Source organism: Panthera tigris, chromosome E1 (assembly GCF_018350195.1).
Source record: "Panthera tigris isolate Pti1 chromosome E1, P.tigris_Pti1_mat1.1, whole genome shotgun sequence".
Taxonomy (NCBI): domain Eukaryota; kingdom Metazoa; phylum Chordata; class Mammalia; order Carnivora; family Felidae; genus Panthera; species Panthera tigris.
The window spans coordinates 60,018,163-60,037,111 of NC_056673.1; the positions used below are offsets into that span (position 1 = coordinate 60,018,163).

At 63.4% G+C, this 18,949-nt stretch overlaps 2 protein-coding genes across 5 annotated transcripts; one reads left to right on the top strand and one right to left on the bottom strand.

Annotated features, from left to right (window-relative positions):
- Positions 1–1,549: 1,549 nt before the first annotated feature.
- ARL16 (ADP ribosylation factor like GTPase 16) lies at positions 1,550–6,213 on the bottom strand. 4 transcript variants are annotated; one of them, XM_042965519.1, is made up of 5 exons: positions 3,928–3,988; positions 3,718–3,776; positions 3,129–3,242; positions 2,440–2,555; positions 1,550–2,276 (listed from the first exon to the last, which is right to left on the bottom strand). In XM_042965519.1, exons 1-5 carry the CDS (start codon positions 3,986–3,988, stop codon positions 2,084–2,086), a joined length of 543 nt encoding a protein of 180 aa, XP_042821453.1. In that variant the 3' UTR covers positions 1,550–2,083. The 4 variants fall into 4 exon arrangements, with proteins under 4 accessions (XP_042821453.1, XP_042821451.1, XP_042821452.1 ...); XM_042965517.1 differs by lacking the exon at positions 3,718–3,776 and having other exon boundaries at positions 1,551–2,276; positions 3,944–4,018; XM_042965518.1 differs by lacking the exons at positions 3,718–3,776; positions 3,928–3,988 and adding an exon at positions 6,099–6,213 and having other exon boundaries at positions 1,554–2,276.
- HGS (hepatocyte growth factor-regulated tyrosine kinase substrate) lies at positions 4,199–18,346 on the top strand. The gene is given in 23 exon segments (XM_042965511.1): positions 4,199–4,323; positions 5,791–5,875; positions 6,206–6,281; positions 6,661–6,753; positions 8,420–8,543; positions 9,803–9,855; positions 10,259–10,327; positions 11,036–11,160; positions 12,041–12,119; positions 12,525–12,623; positions 12,748–12,849; positions 13,454–13,492; positions 13,577–13,720; positions 13,813–13,872; positions 14,398–14,608; positions 14,955–15,127; positions 15,208–15,348; positions 15,442–15,619; positions 17,189–17,322; positions 17,398–17,517; positions 17,711–17,800; positions 18,188–18,224; positions 18,227–18,346. Coding segments are annotated over 23 exon segments (2,340 nt in total). The 5' UTR covers positions 4,199–4,286; the 3' UTR covers positions 18,298–18,346.
- Positions 18,347–18,949: the final 603 nt, after the last annotated feature.

Here is an 18,949-nt window from a genome sequence, read left to right on the forward strand (position 1 = left end):
GCTCACATCCCTGTGAAGGCACCTGGCTCCTCCCTCGGGCTCACCAGCTCAGGTGCCTCTGGCTGGCAGAGCTGGGCTGGGACAGCTCAGGAAGTGCTGTCTCCGCCTTGGCCAGGGTGGCCCTGCACGGCGTGGGGGGTGTGTTTCTGTGGGATCCTTTTTTGCCCTTCCCTAAGTTTGTATCCCTTACAACGCTTATTTTCAAATCAAGAAATTTTACGTTGAAGCTGTATTTGAGATCACAGCTATTAGCTTCTCAGGAACGTGTTTCTGTGTGGCAGGGCCCGTCTCCTGCATGGGGTGGCAGGGGTGCTGGCTGCCATTACTGTAGGCAGGGGTCCCCCCCAGAGCGCAGCGGGCAGGCAGGGGCAGGGCCAGGGGTGAACACAGTCCCTGAGAAATACCCACATCCCTGGGCTCCTCGCCAAGCACGGCACAAAAGCAGGAAGGTAGAAATGGGTTGTGGTGGGAGGAAATTTGCCTTTCAAAACCGAGTTCACGTGTCAGCTTTGCTCAGGCCTGTCAGTGTCCTCCAAACTCACCAACTCGGCCCATGGCTTTGCCATGAGAGATTACCAGGCCCAAATCTCAGAGATGGACCCTGAGCTGGGGGTCGCCCCTAGAGACAGAACAAAGTGCACGTCCCCTGAGCGCACGGAGCTCTCTGAAGGTGGGAGGTGTGAGGAAAGCCCATTCACCCTGGGTGCCAGGTTGTCCGTGACATCCACCAGGACTCGCCCATGGGATGGAGACCACCGCATCTACAGCCGCACAGTGGGACCCCTGGAGCAGTGGTGCCCTTCCCAGAGAGGAGGGGGTTTGTCGCTTCCACGGGGTGGGGGTCGGGGAGAGACTCGAGCCCAAATTACCCGGAGTCTATGCAAGAGCCTTTCTGAGGCATCACTTGCAACCCCCGAGCGAACACCCCAGCAGAGTGGCCAACAGGAAACTGTGTGCGGGAGGAGGCCCTGGGCCCGGTGCCCTGCACGCAGGAAGCGAGACGACAGATGCCTGGCATTCTTTCGTGGTCCAGCCAGCCCCTGCTGCCAGCTGAGATGGAGAAAGCCGTTTGTCAGCAACTCAACCACGGCCAGGAGTAGAGGCTTCTTAGCCAACTGCAGTGGGCTGGACGGCAGCCCTAAAGAGGTCTCCCTGCGACCGGGAACATGCAAGTGTCCCCTTACTCCAGAAAAGGGCCTTTGTACACATAATCGTGGACCTCAAGAGATCATCCTGGATTTAGGGTGGCTTCTAAATCCAGTGACGGGTGTCCCCATAGGGAGCAGCAGCCGTGGAAGACGGGCAGGGACTCTAGTTCTGTGTGTGACAAGCCAAGTCACGGCAAGAAGTACGGCAGCCGCTAGAAGCCAGGAGAGAGGCAAGGAACGTGTTCTCCCTCAGAGCCTCCAGCCCTGCTGACGTCGGTTTCAGTTTGGCCTCCAGAACTGTCAGCACAAATTGTTGTTTTAAGCCACCAGGTTTGTGCTAATTTGTTACGGAGACTCTAGGACACGAATATACCAGTAGGTGTCCCCCCCCCCCCCCACGTGAGCCCCCTCAGCTGAGCACGGCACCCCCTGTGCTCTAGCAGGGCTGCTCCCACTCGCACCGACCCGCGGGAGCCCTGTGCCCTCCTCGGGGTGATGTACGTTTGCTGAACGGATGAAGACACTACTCTTGTTCTGACTCCAGGCTCGGTTCTTCCTAAGGTGACGGCCTCACACGACGGAGGCCACATCGTCGGCATGTGGGAAACTCCACAGGTACGGCTTTGTGCCACAGTCCCCAGAGCAAGTCTGGTCCCAGGCGGTGCAAACACCGTCAGGAAAGTAGAGCTGCTTTCCCGATGGGCGGGAAGCACATCCCAGGAAGCACATCCCAGGCAGGACACGCAGCCGCCTGCAAGCCTGTCCTCTCCCAGCCCTGGGGACAATCTTTTCGTTCAGAGGCCAGTTACCCATCACCGCCACTCAGGACGGGAGCCCATCTCCTAGGCTCACGTCGGGTCGTCCTGTCCCTGACGAGAACAGATCGCCAGAGGCCAAGCGGTGCCGTTCTCTGCCTCCTCCCCAGAGCCGGCCGGTCACGGTTCTCCTCCCGGCAGTCGCCTGTCAGTTCTGTGGGTGTCCTGGAGCCAGCGCAGCACCTCCGATAAGCCAGTGCCCTTCTGGGCGCTGATTTCTGCCGTGGTGATGTTCTGCTTGGCACAGGCAATGATGTCTGGGAGCCTGATCAATGACTTCATCTCGTCTACGGTCATGTAACAGGGCAGATCGCTAGGGCAAAAGCAGCACCCCGTCACGGCGGGCTGCCACAAGTGCATCCCAAAGCCCACGGTACCCCCCACCCCCAAGCCACGAGCCACCGTCCCGGCTCCACTCCAAGGGAGCTCCTCCCAGGACTCGCGGCCGTGCTCTCCTCCAGGAAGACAGACCGTACATCTTATTGAAGAGAATCAAGACGGATGCTTCTGCGAGTTGCTCTGCAGAAAGGAGGCCCAGGAGTTGCACGCAGGACGCGGACAGCTGAGTGGGGTTAGCGGCGTCCATCATGAACTGGGGAGGAAGAAAACAGAGATGGGACCACCCCGTGATGGAGACAGTCCTTCCCAAATCCCCTCCCTGGGGCAGCAAGACCTGGCTCAGGAAGAGCAAAAGGACTTTTAAACAAAGGATTTGGGGGGACAGCAGAAGTTAGGGGAAATGACTTTCATGAGAGCGACCTGATGTCATTTGCTTTCACCTACGTGGAAGTTCCACTACTCACGTGGTCATCAGTTCTTCCAGGAAGGGTCCTGGAATCTGGGGCACAGGCCTTGCCAGGATGGGACAAACCCAAGAGATGTGGGATTCAAACACAAACATAAAACACACCCAGAGGATCAAGGCAGAGAGCAAGCGCCAGTTACTGGCAGAGAATAAACGCTCCCCTCAGCAAACCTTGCGTGAGCTTTTATGTCCGCTCTGAAGCAGGAGCACTTAGGGATCAAGCTATTCGGAAAAGGAAGCAACTCGAAGTTCGGTCATGTTTCCTTGCCTTCGCGTAATTGCTCAGGAACCCAAACTTCAGCCTACGCAGAGTGAGGTCCAGCACCAGACAACGCTTAAGTGCAAAGGATTACGACCTACCAGGAGAGAGTGGCAATTTCCAAAGTAGCTGGACCAGATGGGGCCCATACACCCCCCCAGCTCCCGGATGGTAATCTTTCTCTGGACGACGATGTCAGTAAGGTTGGTGCCCACCTGTGGAAAAACTCGAGATGCACAAAGGACACAAGCACTTTCCCATTGGGAACTCCTGGCTAGCAGCTCTCTACACTGTGATCCAAACCCCAAAACGCCCCTTGTCAAGGGCTTAGCCCCTAAGACACAGTCCTACGTAAGGAAGACTAAATTGGGTTCCAACGCCCTAACCCTCAGAGCTGACTGTGGCCGCAGCACCCACACCCATCGGGGGATTCGCCCTCCGAGGCGACCAGAAAAAGCAGTCTCAAGAGTGGTGAGGGGTGGGCGGCTCTGGGCCCCTGTCCCGCACCCACCTCCCCTGCAGCTGTGTCCCAGGAGGCAGTCTCCTTCCCAAGACACCCTCACCTCCTGAGGGTTGGGTTTAACACAGGGACCGGCCGGACTCCAGCGTCCGCTTAAAACAGCCCAAAGCACTTTGCAAACCGCGAAGGGTACCCCCTTCTCGTAGCCCCGCGAGAGGGCGGGTGCCTACCGTGGGGCGCGTCGGGGGAGCATCGCCCAGGTCGCCCTTCCCATCCCCGGAGCTCAGCTGTGCGCGCGGTCAAGGATCCCCAGAGCCAGGCAGGGAAGGCGGGCGGCAGCCGGACCCCGCCCGGGGAAACACCCCGCGTCCCGGCGCCCCCAGCCCCGCCCCCCCGGGCCCACCCCGCCCCCCGGGCCCTCGCCCGACGCGGAAGGATAGTCTGCAGCCTTTTCACCAACAGCGTTTTCCCGACACCCGAGGCCCCCAGGAGAAGACACATCGCGTCCCCGGACTCCACCCGGCATCCGTAGCCCGCGCAAGTCCCGCCCTCCACCCCGCTTTCATTGGATAGGCCTCACGTCCAAGTTCTTCATTGGTTCGCGGCGCTCAGGACCTGGTGCAGCCCAATCGGCGCACAGCCTCTGGGGCGAGCCGAAAAGCCCGCCTCCTCGCCGCTCGCGGCCCGGCCCGGCGCCGCGCGCGTGCGCGCGCCCGGGGAAAAGGCGGAAGCGGAAGTCGGGGGCGCGCCGGTTCGCAGCGGGGAGCGCAGCGGCGTCGGGTCGGGGTCCTGGGGCGCCATGGGGCGCGGCAGCGGCACCTTCGAGCGTCTCCTAGGTAACGTGGCCCCCGCCCCCCCGCGGCTCGGCCCGCGTCCTGGGAGCTGAGCCGGGAGGCGGCCGCCGAGCCCCCGGGGTGTGGGTGGGCGCGCCCGCGCTTTGGGGACCGGGCAGTCCCGGGTGCTGGGCGCGGGCTCCGACCCGAGTAGGTGAGGGTCTGCGGAGGAGACCGGGCCCGCGCCCGCGGCGACTGCGCTCGGGGCTCTGCTCCTGGGCCGGGAGCGGGCCGGTCCCGAGGAAACAAGCATCTGACTGAGCGGGCCACAAGTCCTGAGTCACGGAAAGGGGTGACCTGGTCACATAGACCCGCTCCCCCAAAAAACCTAGGTTGCGTGGGGTTTGAGGGTGCCCCCCAAACATTGGGCTCCAAACGGTGGAACCAGTAGTGTCTTCACTGGGACCTGCCACGCTCTTATGAGCGCTGCTTCCCTGGGGAACCAGGCCGGCGCTGTCTGTCCCCACTGGGCTCCCGGAAGGCCGCGGTGGTTTAGGAAGGCGGGTTTTCTGTTTGCCGGAGGTGGAGCTGATCCTTTGGGAGCCTCCTGGAGGTCACGAGTTTTAGCAAAGAAAATGAATGTTTAGGGACGTGTCCTCTTCTGCCCCCAGTGAAACTGCGTTGCGTGAGCTCTGTTTGGGGCCAGTGCTCCCTGTGCTCCGGTGGTCAGTCTGAGCCTGTCACGCTTTCCCCTTGAATACGGTTTTGGAGAAGACCTCAGATGAGCCACCTTCCTTGTTCTGAGCACACGCAGCTGAGCGGTGGCTCAGCCCCCCAGAGATCAACCCCGAAGTTACTGCCAGACCAGTACTGCGAGTGGGTGCACCTCGTTAGATCACCTGTGTGTCCCCGGGAGGAGAGGCAGCAGGGCTGGAGGACAGAGCATGTGTGTCTGCCTGAGGCACCTGTGATGTGGAGAGTGTGAAGGTGTCATTCAGAGAGTCCTTCTTCCGGGTCAGTCCTGTCTTCATCCCACAAAACACTTGGCATCTTCTCCAGCCTCGCCCTTGCTGGGATCTCGTCAACTAGGCTAAACTTGGGGGGGAACCAGGGACTCTGCGGGATGAGGTGGCCGAGTGTAGTGTTGAACTCTGCCTGGCTCTGCCCCAGCGAGCCGTGGGACCTCACTTCTCGGCTTCCTTGTTTTTGTCGGTAAAGAGGATGGAAACAGGCCCTTGCTGGCGAGGCTGTGTGAGAACTCAGCATTTGCATGAAGCCTTTGGAACGGCATTTGGCCCACAAGTGCATAAGCGGTGTTCCGTATCATTATTTTTTAAGCGGTTTGTCCTTTCTCTGAGAAGGACAGCGCTCTCATTATCAGGTGGCAAGAGGATTTTCGTGTGCCTTTCCATTCAGTCCAGATGTTTTAAATGGGAAGGAGACGGTCTCTCCTCCCTGTTGCGGAGCTCTGGGGCCACCTAGGGCATCAGACGAACGCCGAGCCCCAGTAACGATGCATTTTTGCTTTAGACAAAGCTACCAGCCAGCTTCTGCTGGAGACCGACTGGGAGTCCATCCTCCAGATCTGTGACCTCATCCGCCAGGGGGACACACAGTAAGTGAGGCGGGCCTGTGCCGCCCAGAGGCGAGGGGGCGGCACCATGGCGCACTCGGGGTTGCTTGGTGCCCTCTGATGCGCCAAGATCCGGCAGTGGCCTGCCCTCGTGGGAGCAGGTCCTGAGGTGGAGAAGTGAATGGTCTCCACACTGGGAGTTTTGGGATCTGGGGACAACGAAAGGGCTTTCTCTGTATAGCCTGGAGGTGTGTGATTCCCTTACCGTTTGCTTGGGGGTTTTGAGGACCAGAGGGCGGGTGGGCTCTCTTCACGTTAGCTTCTGAGATGGTTCGTTTTTCTATTTCTTTCACCAACGTTCTTTTCTTTCAGAGCAAAATACGCGGTGAGTTCTATCAAAAAGAAAGTCAACGACAAGAATCCCCACGTGGCTTTGTATGCCCTCGAGGTAACTAGCACCCCCGCCCCGCGCTCTGGCCACCTCAAGAGTCCCCACCCCGCTGTCCGTGTCAGGAAGGCAGAGACGAGTTGAGTCTGGGGCCTTGCCCACCTGCCTGGGGAACGAGGGAGATACGAGCAACCTGATAGAGGTCATGCCTCGGCTGTCCCACCTGCAGCCGGCTGACTTGGGGCCCAGACGTGGACTCTCGTCTCTGTCCCTGGTAGTAAAAAATGGAATCAGAAGGGGCGCACGTAGCAGCGGTTGCTGCCTGACCCAGAGCTGCCACGTGGATCCCTCGACAGGCTGGCTTGCCCGAGGGGCCTGTCCGAGAGGGGCGTCCCACCCTGACCGGTGACTTGGCCCGTCCCTTCCTCGGGTCCCGCAGGTCATGGAGTCTGTGGTGAAGAACTGCGGCCAGACGGTCCACGATGAGGTGGCCAACAAGCAGACTATGGAGGAGCTAAAGGAGCTGTTGAAGGTGGGCTCTTGGAAGGGGACAGACGGTTCTAGACTGTGGGGAGTGCAGTGACCCCCGAGGCCGGGCTCTTCTGGGTGTTGGCCGGCACCTAGGGCAGAGCAGTGCCGGGCAGAGCAGAGGACAGGAAGGTGAGCACCTCAGCCTCAGGAATCCCAGCTGGGTGAGGTCGGGGCGTCACCAGAAGTGAGCCAGGCTGCTGCGTCTGGGGACACAGAGGAGACCCCGCCGTTCCTAGGGGAAAGGCTTCCCAGGGGCTGGGCTCAGAGCCTCACTGGGTGGTGGGGAAGGAGCTGTGTGTGCGTGAGTAGCTGTGGGCAGGGTGTGCGGGTGGAGGCCTGCGGGGAGCCCCGAAGCGTGGGCCGGGGTGGGGGGGGGCTGTCCCACGTGCAGAGCCAGGATTCTGAGCAGGGAGGCACGTGAGTCTGACGTGTTCGTGGAGGGAGAGCTGGGGGAGACGGCATACCGGGGACACCTTGGGGAGTGGGTTTCACACTCTCTGTTCTTAGGGGAGGGACGGTCCTCCAGAGTCCCTAGAGAGAGTGTCCTGCACGGGCCACCGCCCAGCTGCAGGGATTGTGATGTGGGTGGTGACAACATGAGGTTGGGTGATACAGAGCAGGTGGTCCGGCCGTTCTTTGAGGTGAAAGGGCATCTCGCAGGGGTGAGGCCACCTGGGGGCGGCCAAGGAGCCCAGCCCCGTATACCGGCTCTGTCACCACTGGTGGGCGGGGCCGCCGCTTCCCGGCCCGGGTGGGCACCCGTGGGCTCACGTGGCCAAGAGCCCATCTGGGGCCTGAGGTGGGCTCCGACTGGTGACCCAGGCGGTCCTTAGGGTGGCCTGGCTACAAGGTCAGAAGGGCTAGCCCTGCCCCTCGTGCTATCACGGCCACATCCCATGTGCCACACGTGGCTTGAGCCTGTTAACCCCGTTTTGTAGAGGGAGGGTAACCATAAGAAAGAGGGTTCCACTCACTGGATGCAGTTATGGGAGAGAACCGGAGGCCTCGTGCGTGAGTCTACTTGGCATCTCCAGGAAGCAGCTTACTCGCCCTGCTGTCTTCCTGAGAGTCCCCGAGAGAGCTCTGGAGATGTGACTGGCCGTGCTGGAACCTGGTGGAAATGGTGGCTGTGCACGCGGGGAGGTTCCTGGAGCGGCCGGCCCCCACCCACACAGGCTGGCTGTGACCAGAGGAGAGGCAGCCGGCCGCGTGTCCGCGGCCTCAACGCAGTCCTGCCGGGCTCTGCCTGTTACGGCCTGGCATTTGCTGGAGCCACAGTGGGTTACAGACTGAGGGGCCTCTGGGCTCGGTTAGGGTGCCTTGGGGTAGGGCAAGAGGAGGCAGGGTAGTGGATCTGGGGAGCTGGGCTTCAGGGAGGCCCCAGCTTTTTCTAGGGGACTGAGGACAAGTTCGGTCCTGTGTGGGTAGATGGCTGTGATGGGCTTGTCCTCGGGGCCGGGCTTCACGGAGGAGCGTCGGGCCTGGGGAGTGGGTCCGTTCGTGGCCCCTGTGTCCCACGCAGGGCTCCCCCCCCCCACACACCCCTGCCGGCCCGTGCGCTCAGAGTGGCGCGGTCTCCCTGCCGCTTCCTCGCAAGGCCCCTCTCTGGTGTTCCCATCTCTCACGGCCCTCCTCGTTGTCTGTTCTCCTTTCCCCTTTCTCTGCAGAGGCAGGTGGAGGTAAACGTCCGAAACAAGATCCTGTATCTGATCCAGGCCTGGGCGCATGCTTTCCGGAACGAGCCCAAGTACAAGGTGGTCCAGGACACGTACCAGATCATGAAGGTGGAAGGTGAGCTGGGCGGGGTCTGTCAGGTCCCAGGCTCGGGACACAGCCTCTAGGAGCTGAGGGGCCGCTGTGCACCAGGCCGTCCCAAGGAAGGCTGTGTGCACCGTGTGCGGGGCGGGGGACGGCCTCGTGCTGCGTGATTGGTGGCGGGAGCTTGAGGTGGTATCGCCGTGGGGCAGCCCGACACCCCCTGGGTGAGGCAGACGACACACGAGTGAAGGGTTAGTGAAGGAGCCAATTCCCGAGCGTCAGGTCCTAGGAAGGAAGCAAAGCCTGGGAACCCTGCCTCTAAACCCTGGTGCTGGTTTAGCACGAGGGCTGGAGAGCGCCTGGGGAGCAGGCAGCTCGCACACCAGACCTGAACACGAGAACGGGCAGTGAGAAGGGCTGGGCCCTGGAATCCCCCAGAGGATTCCGTTCCGAGGCCCTGGAGCCACGGCGGGCTGGTGCGAAGGCATGGGAGGTGCCGGCCCGCAGGAGAGCTCAGGCAGAGCTGGTCCCAGGAGGGCTTTAAGCTGGGCCGTGACAGCTGAGGTTCCTCCCCGCCGCCACAGTGGCCGTGCCGAGCTGGTGGGGTCTGGCAAGGGCTGGGCCACTGTGGCTGAGCGGGTGTGTCCCCCACCTGGGCAGAGCCCTCTGGCCCTGAAAATGAGGCCTGGGGCAGGGGCAGCGTCTGGTGGCTACGGGCGGGTAGGAACCTGTGGAGAACGTGTGACAAGGGTCCTGTCCGTGTTGGTGAGTTGGCCTCAGGCCCGCAGTCCCTGGACCTCTGACCTGGGATGGTGCGTATACGCTCACGTTTACTTTGCTGAGGAGAGCATCTGAAGCTTGAATTCTTGAGGGATCTGCGTCTCAGAAAAGCTTGGGAACTGGTTTTAAGAATCCTGAGAGGTACAGGGGGCTGGAGCGTGGGGCCAGGAGCCAGATGGGAGGTCCAGGGAGGATCTGTGAGGCCCTTGGTGTGGTGGGAGTGCGGCCAGGCTCCATGCCACGGCCCCGGAATGGCGCGGCCGTGGGGAGCCACCTCGGGTACCGGGCAGGCCCACTCGTGCACCCAGGCGCACTCACCTGGTGCCAGGTCGCTGCTCTCTGCACCCAGGGGCTCTAGGCCTCCTTTTGTAGGTCCGTTTGGGGAGGCGGATGCCAAGAGTTAGAACGTGGCTCCTAAAGGTCTCGGGGCAGACGGGGCGAGGACAGGTGGGGCGGTCGGGGTCTTGCGTGCCAGGGTAGCACCGGCGGTGACCGCGGGCTCTTTCCTCCAGGACACGTGTTCCCAGAGTTTAAGGAGAGCGATGCCATGTTTGCTGCAGAGAGAGTGAGTCCTCCGGGTGCTGGGCATCTGGGAGTTAGGCTGCTTTGAGGGAGCCGAAGGGAAGCCCGGGGGGCCCGGCTCGTTGGGAACATTGGCGGGGGAGCTGCCGTCTCCACGAGAACGTGCCGCTGGGTCTTGTCAGGCTGGGGTCGGAAGGTCGTTCAAGGTGCCTGTGGCTGGCGGGCTCGCGTAGCTAAGACCCGCCGTTGTGTCGCTGCGGCCCGCAGGGAGCCTGGCTGCCACGTGCTTAGAGTGAAGAGGGTGTCCTGGAGTGGCCTCCCTCCTCGCATCTGTGGACTTGGCCCCCAGCCCCTGCGCTCTCTGGGGTCTTCCCCCATTTGTGGGGAGTGGGCATGTCGGCAGGGAAGGCGGGGGCCACGTGACCCTGACTCTGCCTGTCCCCCAGGCCCCCGATTGGGTGGATGCCGAAGAGTGCCACCGCTGCCGGGTGCAGTTCGGGGTGGTGACCCGCAAGGTGAGCGTGCCCCCCGGGGCAGCCCCCAGACCACCCGCTGTTGCCGTGAGGCCGCTGCACCCGCTCGAGGTCCTCTCCCTCTTGGCTGTGACCTCGTGGTGGTGGTGGGGGGGGGGGGGCCAAGGCCAAGTCCACCCCCAGCCGTGCGGTCATCTTGGTCACCGAGGGGTCCTGAGTCTGATGGCCTGTGCTGTCGGAGGAAGCTTGGGCGAGGCTGCGTCCCCCAGGGGACAAGAATGCCGTGGGCTTGGGGCCGCGGGAGGCTCGGGCGTGTGTTTCCCGGGCCTGCTGCGCCCTTAGCTGCACCTCACGGCCGACAGCCTGTGCGCTCCAGCCCCCCGGCTGCAGCCTCCCTTCCTGTTGAGGCACAGAAGGCAATGGTGCAGGCTGGGGCCGGGGGGGGGCGGGGGGCTCAGCTGACGCCCCGGATCTACTGTCCCGCAAGTACTCATCCCCGAGCACAACTCGTGCGTGGGTTTTTTTAATTGGACTTCTCCCACAACGATGGCTGCAGTCGGGAGCCTGGAAGCGTGCTGCTTCCCGAGGGTCTTTGGGGCCACTCAGGCCTGCCTTCTGCCCGCTCTTGGCCTAGCTCCCACCCGGGGAGGCCCGGCCGGGGGCACTCAGCAGCAGGCGGAGGTGGGCAGGGTGGGCGCGAGAGGGCAGCGGCCCGGTGGCGGGCCGCGCCCTGACCCGCCCCGTTCACAGCACCACTGCCGGGCGTGCGGCCAGATCTTCTGCGGCAAGTGCTCCTCTAAGTCCTCCACCATCCCCAAGTTCGGCATCGAGAAGGAGGTGCGCGTGTGCGAGCCGTGCTACGAGCAGCTGAACAAGTGAGTCCGCACCGGCTGCCCCGAGGGCCTCGTGGGCTCCGGGTCCTGGCTGTCCAGGAGGGGGGCTGGCACGCACCCAGGCTCTCAGACCTGCCAGCCGGGTGCTAGGGTTTGTGTGCTTCTTAACTTTTTAGCTTGGACGTAAAACTTAGGGAAGAGACGCAGGGGCGGTAAGCAGACGCCACGTGGTGTGGCCTCCTCACGGCTCCCTCAGTGTTGAGGCCGCCACGTTGGCATAACTGCACGGTCCCCCTTCCCCACCCACCTGCATGTTCACGCACACCATGTCCGTTCTGGATCTCTGCGAGCGAGCTGCGGGTAGCCCCCCCGCCCCCCCTGTACCCCAAGCCCCGTGTGTTTCCCTAGAAGTGCACGCTCTCCTGGGAGCACAGCACAGTTGTCACACCGGGCCACGTGACATCAGTGCGGGGCCAACACCTACTTTGCGCTCCCATTCTGGTTCCACTGCGTCCCTGTCAGGCCCATCCAGGTCCGTGGCACATGACAGGTGGCCGTCCCACCTCCTCAGCTGCCTTAGAGTCTGGTTCTGTGCTCCTGGTTCCATCCCAGGAGTGAGGTTTCATCCCTCTCGGTGCGGCCCGTCTGGAGGCCCGTGCTGTCCACCTCCCGGCGTCTGCGATGGTGTCTGCAGGCCGCTCCCCTGAAAACTTCCTTTCCCACGTGTGAACCTCATTTTCAGGAGAGGGGGCTGGGGCTTAGGCCGGTGACTTGCCCAGGGTCCCGCATCCCAGAGGCGACAGCTGGTTTGAGGGACCGGCTTTTCTCTAGAGCATGGCCTGTGGCACTTCTGTCGTCATTCTGTGGGGATGCGGGGGGCTGGGGTGAGGTTCTCGGCCACCCAACGTTCTCTCACCTCCAGGAAAGCAGAAGGAAAGGCGTCGTCCACAGCGGAGCTGCCCCCAGAGTACCTGACCAGCCCCCTGTCCCAGCAGTCCCAGGTACTCCTGGCCCCGGGCCCCGCTCACCGGCCTGTCTGTCCCCAGCTGCCCCCAGAGTACCCGAGCGGCCCCCTGTCCCAGCAGTCCCAGGTACTCCTGGCCCCGGGCCCCGCTCACCGGCCTGTCTGTCCCCAGCTGCCCCCAGAGTACCCGAGCGGCCCCCTGTCCCAGCAGTCCCAGGTACTCCTGGCCCCGGGCCCCGCTCACCGGCCTGTCTGTCCCCAGCTGCCCCCAGAGTACCTGACCGGTCCCCTGTCCCAGCAGTCCCAGGTACTCCTGGCCCCGGGCCCCGCTCACCGGCCTGTCTGTCCCCAGCTGCCCCCAGAGTACCTGACCGGTCCCCTGTCCCAGCAGTCCCAGGTACTCCTGGCCCCGGGCCCCGCTCACCGGCCTGTCTGTCCCCAGCTGCCCCCCAAGCGGGACGAGACGGCCCTGCAAGAGGAGGAGGAGTTGCAGCTGGCCCTGGCCCTGTCTCAGTCAGAGGCCGAGGAGAAGGAGAGGATGGTGAGCCGAGGGAGGCTCCCCCGGTCCGGGGGCACGGGGGGAGAACGTCCCTAGACGTTTGGGGAGGGCCGAGGAGTGTGGAGGCTTAGTCTGCCTGCACCCTGACGCTTCCCTGCTCCGGCAGAGACAGAAGTCTGCCTACGCCGCCGCCACGTACCCCAAAGCAGAACCCGCGCCCGTGGCCTCGTCGGCGCCCCCTGCCAGCAGCCTGTACTCCTCGCCAGTGGTGAGCCCATCCCAGGCCGGGCCGCGGTTCTGTGCCAGGGGGTGGGGAGGCAGGCCAGAGGGCTGCCCCAGAAAAGACGGCGCCTGATGGGGTGGGTGCAGGTCGAGGTCCGGGCTGGACCTCCCCGGCCTTCCTGCCCCTGGCCAGGGGTCCCCTGTGAGGGGAGAGGACATGGGAAGGCTGGAGGCATCCCCCCCAGCCCCGCCCCCGCCCCGAGCAAGAGGAGATGGGTGAACCCTGGGGTCAAAAGGGGTCTGCCTTTTTCTGGCTTTAGCTCCCTCTGTAAATAGGGGGTGGGTGGCAGGTGGGGCGGAAGATTTAGGAAGTCATCGTGGGCTCTGCGGGGCTGCACGAGCAGGGGGGCCAGCTGGCCAAGGGCCTAAGGAGACCCTGCACCTGCCATTGGGACGTTACAGTGTGGTTTCTGGGAAGTGACGTGGGGGTACCACACCCAGAGCCCCGGGGGCCCCTCGGACAGACTGGCCGGTGCTCAGTGCCCACTGTCACGGCCGTGGCATCCCAGCATCCTGAGCGATGGCCTGGGAGGAGCTGGGTGAGTGTTCGAGCCCGTGGGTCACTGCCGATCTGGCCTGTGTCTCCCCAGACCTCGTCGGCGCCTCTGGCTGAGGACATCGACCCTGAGGTGAGGGGGCGAGGGTGCCTCTGCGCGTGGTGCTTTCCCATGCAGCTCCTTGTTCCTCGGGAGTGACCTTTGTTGCCCGTGCAGCTTGCCCGGTACCTCAACCGGAACTACTGGGAGAAGAAGCAGGAGGAGTCCCGGAAGAGCCCCACGCCGTCTGCCCCCGCGCCCCTGACGGAGCCGGCTGCCCCGCCGGCGGAGGGGCACACAGTCCCTGCCAGTGCGCTGGAGGTGGGCTGCTCTCGGCACTCCAGGCCCACGGTCCTGGGGGGGCGGCGCCTGGGATAGGCCGGACGCCCCTCTCACCCTCTGGCCTCTTCCAGACGCCCCTCCCGGAGACAGACTCTCAGCCCGTGGCCCCCTCCAGCGGCCCCTTTGGCGAGGTAAGCCGTGGCCCCCTCTGAGGGCCCCGTTACCGGCACTACTCCTGGTGGGGCCAGGGCCCCGCCCACAGCGACCTCCCGGAGGCGAGCTGTTCCAGCGGAGAACTCCATGGAACCCCTGCGCACCAGCTGGCTCTTGGCCACCTGCTGCCTGGCGTGGATCAGAATATTGTAGGGCAGCCCAGAACCACCCGGATGAATCTTTGTTTGCCCTGTCCTGGGGCTTGGGGGCTCTGTGGGCCATTGACTAACAGACCAGGGCCTCTTCAAGGGAATCAGGCCACCTTGAAGGCTTCCGAGCCAGGCCGCCCAAGCTCGGCCAGCTCCGTCCTGGCCGACACGGAGCCCAGTGCAGGAGGCGCTCCTGGGGCTCCTTGGGGCTCAGCGGCACCATTGGGAGGATCGAGTCAGATGCACAGCAGGGTCGGAGCATAGCGCCTGGAGTGGCGGGTCCTGTCTGGGGGCCCTGGAGGGCACGGGGTGGGGCGGGGACGCTCAGCAAGGTCCCACGTGTGTCCCGAGCAGCAATTCCAGAACGGGGAGTCGGAGGAGAGCCACGCGCAGTTTCTGAAGGCCCTGCAGAACGCCGTCACCACCTTCGTCAACCGCATGAAGAGCAACCACGTGCGCGGCCGCAGCATCACCAACGACTCGGCCGTGCTGTCCCTGTTCCAGTCCATCAACAGCATGCACCCCCAGCTGCTGGAACTGCTCAACCAGCTGGACGAGCGCAGGCGTAGGTGCCGCGGCGCACGGGGGACCTTCCGTGGCGGCCTCGCTGCGCCCCTCGGGGCAGTGCCGGCCCGGTCGCCGTGGGCGCGGCAAAGGTTTTTAGGGTGGGGGCGGGGAAGTGCCCCCAGCGGTGGGAAGTACCCCGCTGAGCATAGGGCAGTCCGCTCAAGGAGGAATCCCACCCCCGGCCCTGCCCCTGAGAAGCCCACACCCCGGCCGTGCCCTGTCGCCAAGCCCTTGGCTGGGCAGGGGCAGGCCCGGTGGCCATTGTCCGGAGTGGGAGCCCAGCCCTGGGCGGCCAGCGCTTCCCACCCACCCCAAGGGCTCCCGGCTCCGCCCTCTCCCCACAGTATACTACGAGGGGCTGCAGGACAAGCTGGCGCAGATCCGCGATGCCCGGGGGGCCCTCAGCGCCCTGCGGGAAGAGCACCGGGAGAAGCTTCGCCGGGCAGCTGAGGAAGCCGAGCGCCAGCGCCAGATACAGCTGGCTCAGAAGCTGGAGATCATGCGGCAGAAAAAGCAGGTGCGGCGGTCGGCCCCGGGGGGGGGGGGGGGGGGCGCCCAGGTTGCGGGCGGCCCTGACCCCTGTCTCGTGGCCCGCAGGAATACCTGGAGGTGCAGCGGCAGCTGGCCATCCAGCGCCTGCAGGAGCAGGAGAAGGAGCGCCAGATGCGCCTGGAGCAGCAGAAGCAGACCATCCAGATGCGGGCCCAGATGCCCGCCTTCTCCCTGCCCTACGCCCAGGCACGCACCCCCACCGGGCCCACCCCTAGCCGGGGACGCCCGCGACCACGTACTGCCCCGACCGCCCTGACCGTCGTCTCTCTCTGTCCGCAGCTCCAGGCCGTGCCCGCGGCCGGGGGCGTGCTCTACCAGCCCTCCGGCCCGACCAGCTTCCCAGGCACCTTCAGCCCAGCAGGCTCGGTGGAGGGCTCCCCCATGCACACCGTGTACATGAGCCAGCCGGCGCCCACTGCCGGCAGCCCCTACCCCGGCATGCCTGGGGCCGGAGCAGGTAACAGGGCGGGCACCTCCGATGAGCCCCAGACCACCAGCTTATCTTTCTTCGTTCTGGAGTAATTTTGGATTTGCAGGAAGGTGAAAACAGCACCGAGAGCTTTCCAGGTTTTCCCCACGTTAACGTTTCATTACGTGTGCGCTCTCTTCATACGGGCACGTGTGCCCTCTCCTGAACCTCTTAGAGTAAGGGGCAGGCACGATGCCCTTTGCTCCTCGTGGTCTCAGCATGCGTGTCCTAAAACCAGGTCACTCCCTCACGGCCTGGGCACGGATGCCACGCTAGGAGCCCCTGAGGCCGTGGTGTGACGTCCTCCGCAGCCGGGTTCAGCTCTCACACATCTCTTTGTGCCAGTAGGAACCCCACGGTTGTTGTCTTTACTGGTTCTGTTTCTTCTTGTCCCTAACCTAGAATGTTCCTACTCTGTGTGTTTCACGACACGGACTTCTCAAAGAGCCCTGGCCCATGTCTTGCAGACCACCCCTCAGCGGGTTTTGTCTGGTCTCGGTCGGCGTGACGGCCCGTGGCTGTGTTTGGGCCAGTCATCGGGGGGCTACAGTGTTCAGCAGGAAGGCACAGTCGGCCGCTGGCCACGTGGTGCGTGGGCCGTCTGTTGGGTGTCCTCCCCGGAGGGGACGGTTTTCCCGTAACCAACAAGACCCTGGCGAGGAGATAAGACACCTACATCCTTGTTCTTCTGCAGGCTTTAGCTCGTGGTTTTAATGTTTTTTGCTAATTTTGTCTGAGTTTATCATAACGTTTGCCAAACGGTGACTGTCTCGTTCCTCCCGTTGATCAGAGGTCTGTTCAAAATAAGAAGGCACTTTTTGTTCTCTCCTGTCTACTTTTTCATCAGGCAGACCCATTTTATTCAAATTTCACAGTGTGTTTGGACGCTCAGATGGTCACAGGGTTTCCTGTGGCCCCAGGAAACCCCTTCGGCTGCTCCATTTCCTGAAACGTAGCTCCCGTCCAGCGAGCCCCTGGTCCTGATAGCGGAGGCTCTTTGGCAACCCGGGCCCAGGCGCGCTCAGCGCAGGGGACCGCCGGGACGTGTAGATGCACACGCGCGGCTTGTCTTCCGGCAGGCAAAGCTTCGGTGATGCCGCACGGGGCTCCCTCCCCTTCCCACGCCTCTAACTCCTGCCTCTCGTCCACTCCACGTGTGCTGTTTTGTTCGTTCCTGGGATACACACAAAGTGGCTCCGGGAACGCCAGCCCGAGCCACTGGGGACAGGCGCTCGCTGACAGGTTCACTAGGTCTGTGGTCCTCTCTCGGCCGAGGACGCAGGGTCCAGACGCTGAGTTTCCGAAGGCCCGAGGGCTCATTTTCGCCAACTTCCCGTGTCCTCCTGTCACTGTCAGTACAGTTTGGTTCATCTCTTCTGATTTCATTCTGTTTTAGAACTCCTCTCCTGTTCTCGTTGATTTCGTTGCTTTTCTTTTTGGGAGAACGTGAAACATGAACTCGCTCCCAAAAGTCACGACAAAAAGGGAGACTCCGAAGTGCTGCCCCTCCCCGCCCCCCACCCTGCAGGACAGCCAGCTTGCTCCTCTCCCCTGCAGATCCCGGCATGGTGAGCGCCTACATGTACCCGGCAGGAGCCGCCGGTGCGCAGGCGGCCCCCCAGGGCCCGGCCGGACCCACCGCCAGCCCAGCCTACTCCTCCTATCAGCCCACCCCCACGCAGGGCTATCAGGTAGGCAGGTGGGGCCGCGCCCTCTCCCGGGGAGAGGACCCCAGCCTTTGTCCCATCACGCCCTTCCCTCCACAGAACGTGGCCTCCCAGGCCCCACAGAGCCTCCCGGCCATCTCCCAGCCTCCACAGTCCGGTGCCATGGGTTACATGGGGAGCCAGTCGGTGTCCATGGGCTACCAGCCGTATAGCATGCAGGTGAGAGACTGTGAGGCGTCCACACGGAAAAGACGCCAGGGGAGCACTGGGCAGGGCAGGCCATCCTGCTCAACACCCCCTTCCCCACCGTTAGGGTCTCCTAGCTGGTGGGCGTTTGATTTTTCAGGTCAGAAATGCCCCCCCTTTGTTGTCGGCAGGACTCCTTAATGTGAGTTTCGCTTCATTTTCGCAGAACCTCATGAACACCCTTCCCAGCCAGGACACACCGATGCCGCCCCCACAGCAGCCCTACATCTCAGGGCAGCAGCCCATGTACCAGCAGGTGAGCCTCTCCCCAGGCTGCCGGCGAGGCTCAGGACGCTGAGGGTGGTGGGGCTGGCCTGGGGAGGACAGACAGTGCAGGCCAGGACTGGTTCCCAGCAGCGAGGACATCAACACACACCGCACGCACGCCACAGCACCCGCAGATAACCAAGCTACGCACGTTCCCTTAAAAGTTCGAGGCCAAGTCAGCTCAACTCCACAGATGTTGGTTGGGAACGCGTGGGGTCTATGCTGGGGCAGGAAGAGAAACGGGAACCGGCCACATGCTGGGAGGAGGGAGTGGGGCTGGGGCCTCCCTGGGGCTGAGACCAGGGCAGAGCATTCTATAGAACAGCCAGTAGAGGGTGGGAAGGCAGGGCCAATGGTTCCTCTGTGTCCCCTCCAGATGGCGCCCTCAGGGGGACCCCCCCAGCAGCCGCCCCCGTGGCCCAGCAGCCACCGGCACAGGGCCCTCCGGCACAGGGCAGTGAAGCCCAGCTCATCTCCTTTGACTGATCCCCAGCTGGGAGCTGGCCATCCAGAACAACACTACGGTTCTCTGAAACCCCTGCCTCCGTCTCTAACTAGCATCGTCCTGCCTTGCTCTCCTCTTACCGCCATGTAGTGTCCCTGCTACAGGCAGGGGGTGGCCCTTCCCCCTTTCTGTCCTCTTCTGCTGACTCCTCGTGCTCCAGGCCCTACCCTCATCCCCATCTCCCTGAGTTGGGTCTCTGATCTCTTTCCCCAGGGCCAAGCCTCAGAGGGTGGGAGGGAAGGACCTTCTCTGAGAGGGAGCCCCCAGCCCAGTGTGTCAGGTCCTGTGAGGGCTGCTGGAGTGGGGCCCTTCTGTCCCGTGCAGCCTGTGCCCTCCCATCTGCACCGTGAGCCTGTGCAGCCTGTGGTCTGACTCGTGTGCGTGCCCCCCAGCGGTCAGCAGGCACCCCCGGCCCTCACGGGAAGGTTGGGGTTCATCTCCAGCTTCTCTGCTTTTGAGCTGCCATGTCATCCAGTGCCCTGAGTAGACGGAATGGAACACTGAAAATAAAACGTCTTTCAACAAGTACTGGAGTGTCTGTTCGGAAAGAAGGTGGTAGGCAGCCGGCCCAGGTCTGGGCAGGGGCGTGTGGGCACGTGTCCGTAGGCCAGCCTGTCCTCCAAGCCTGGCACA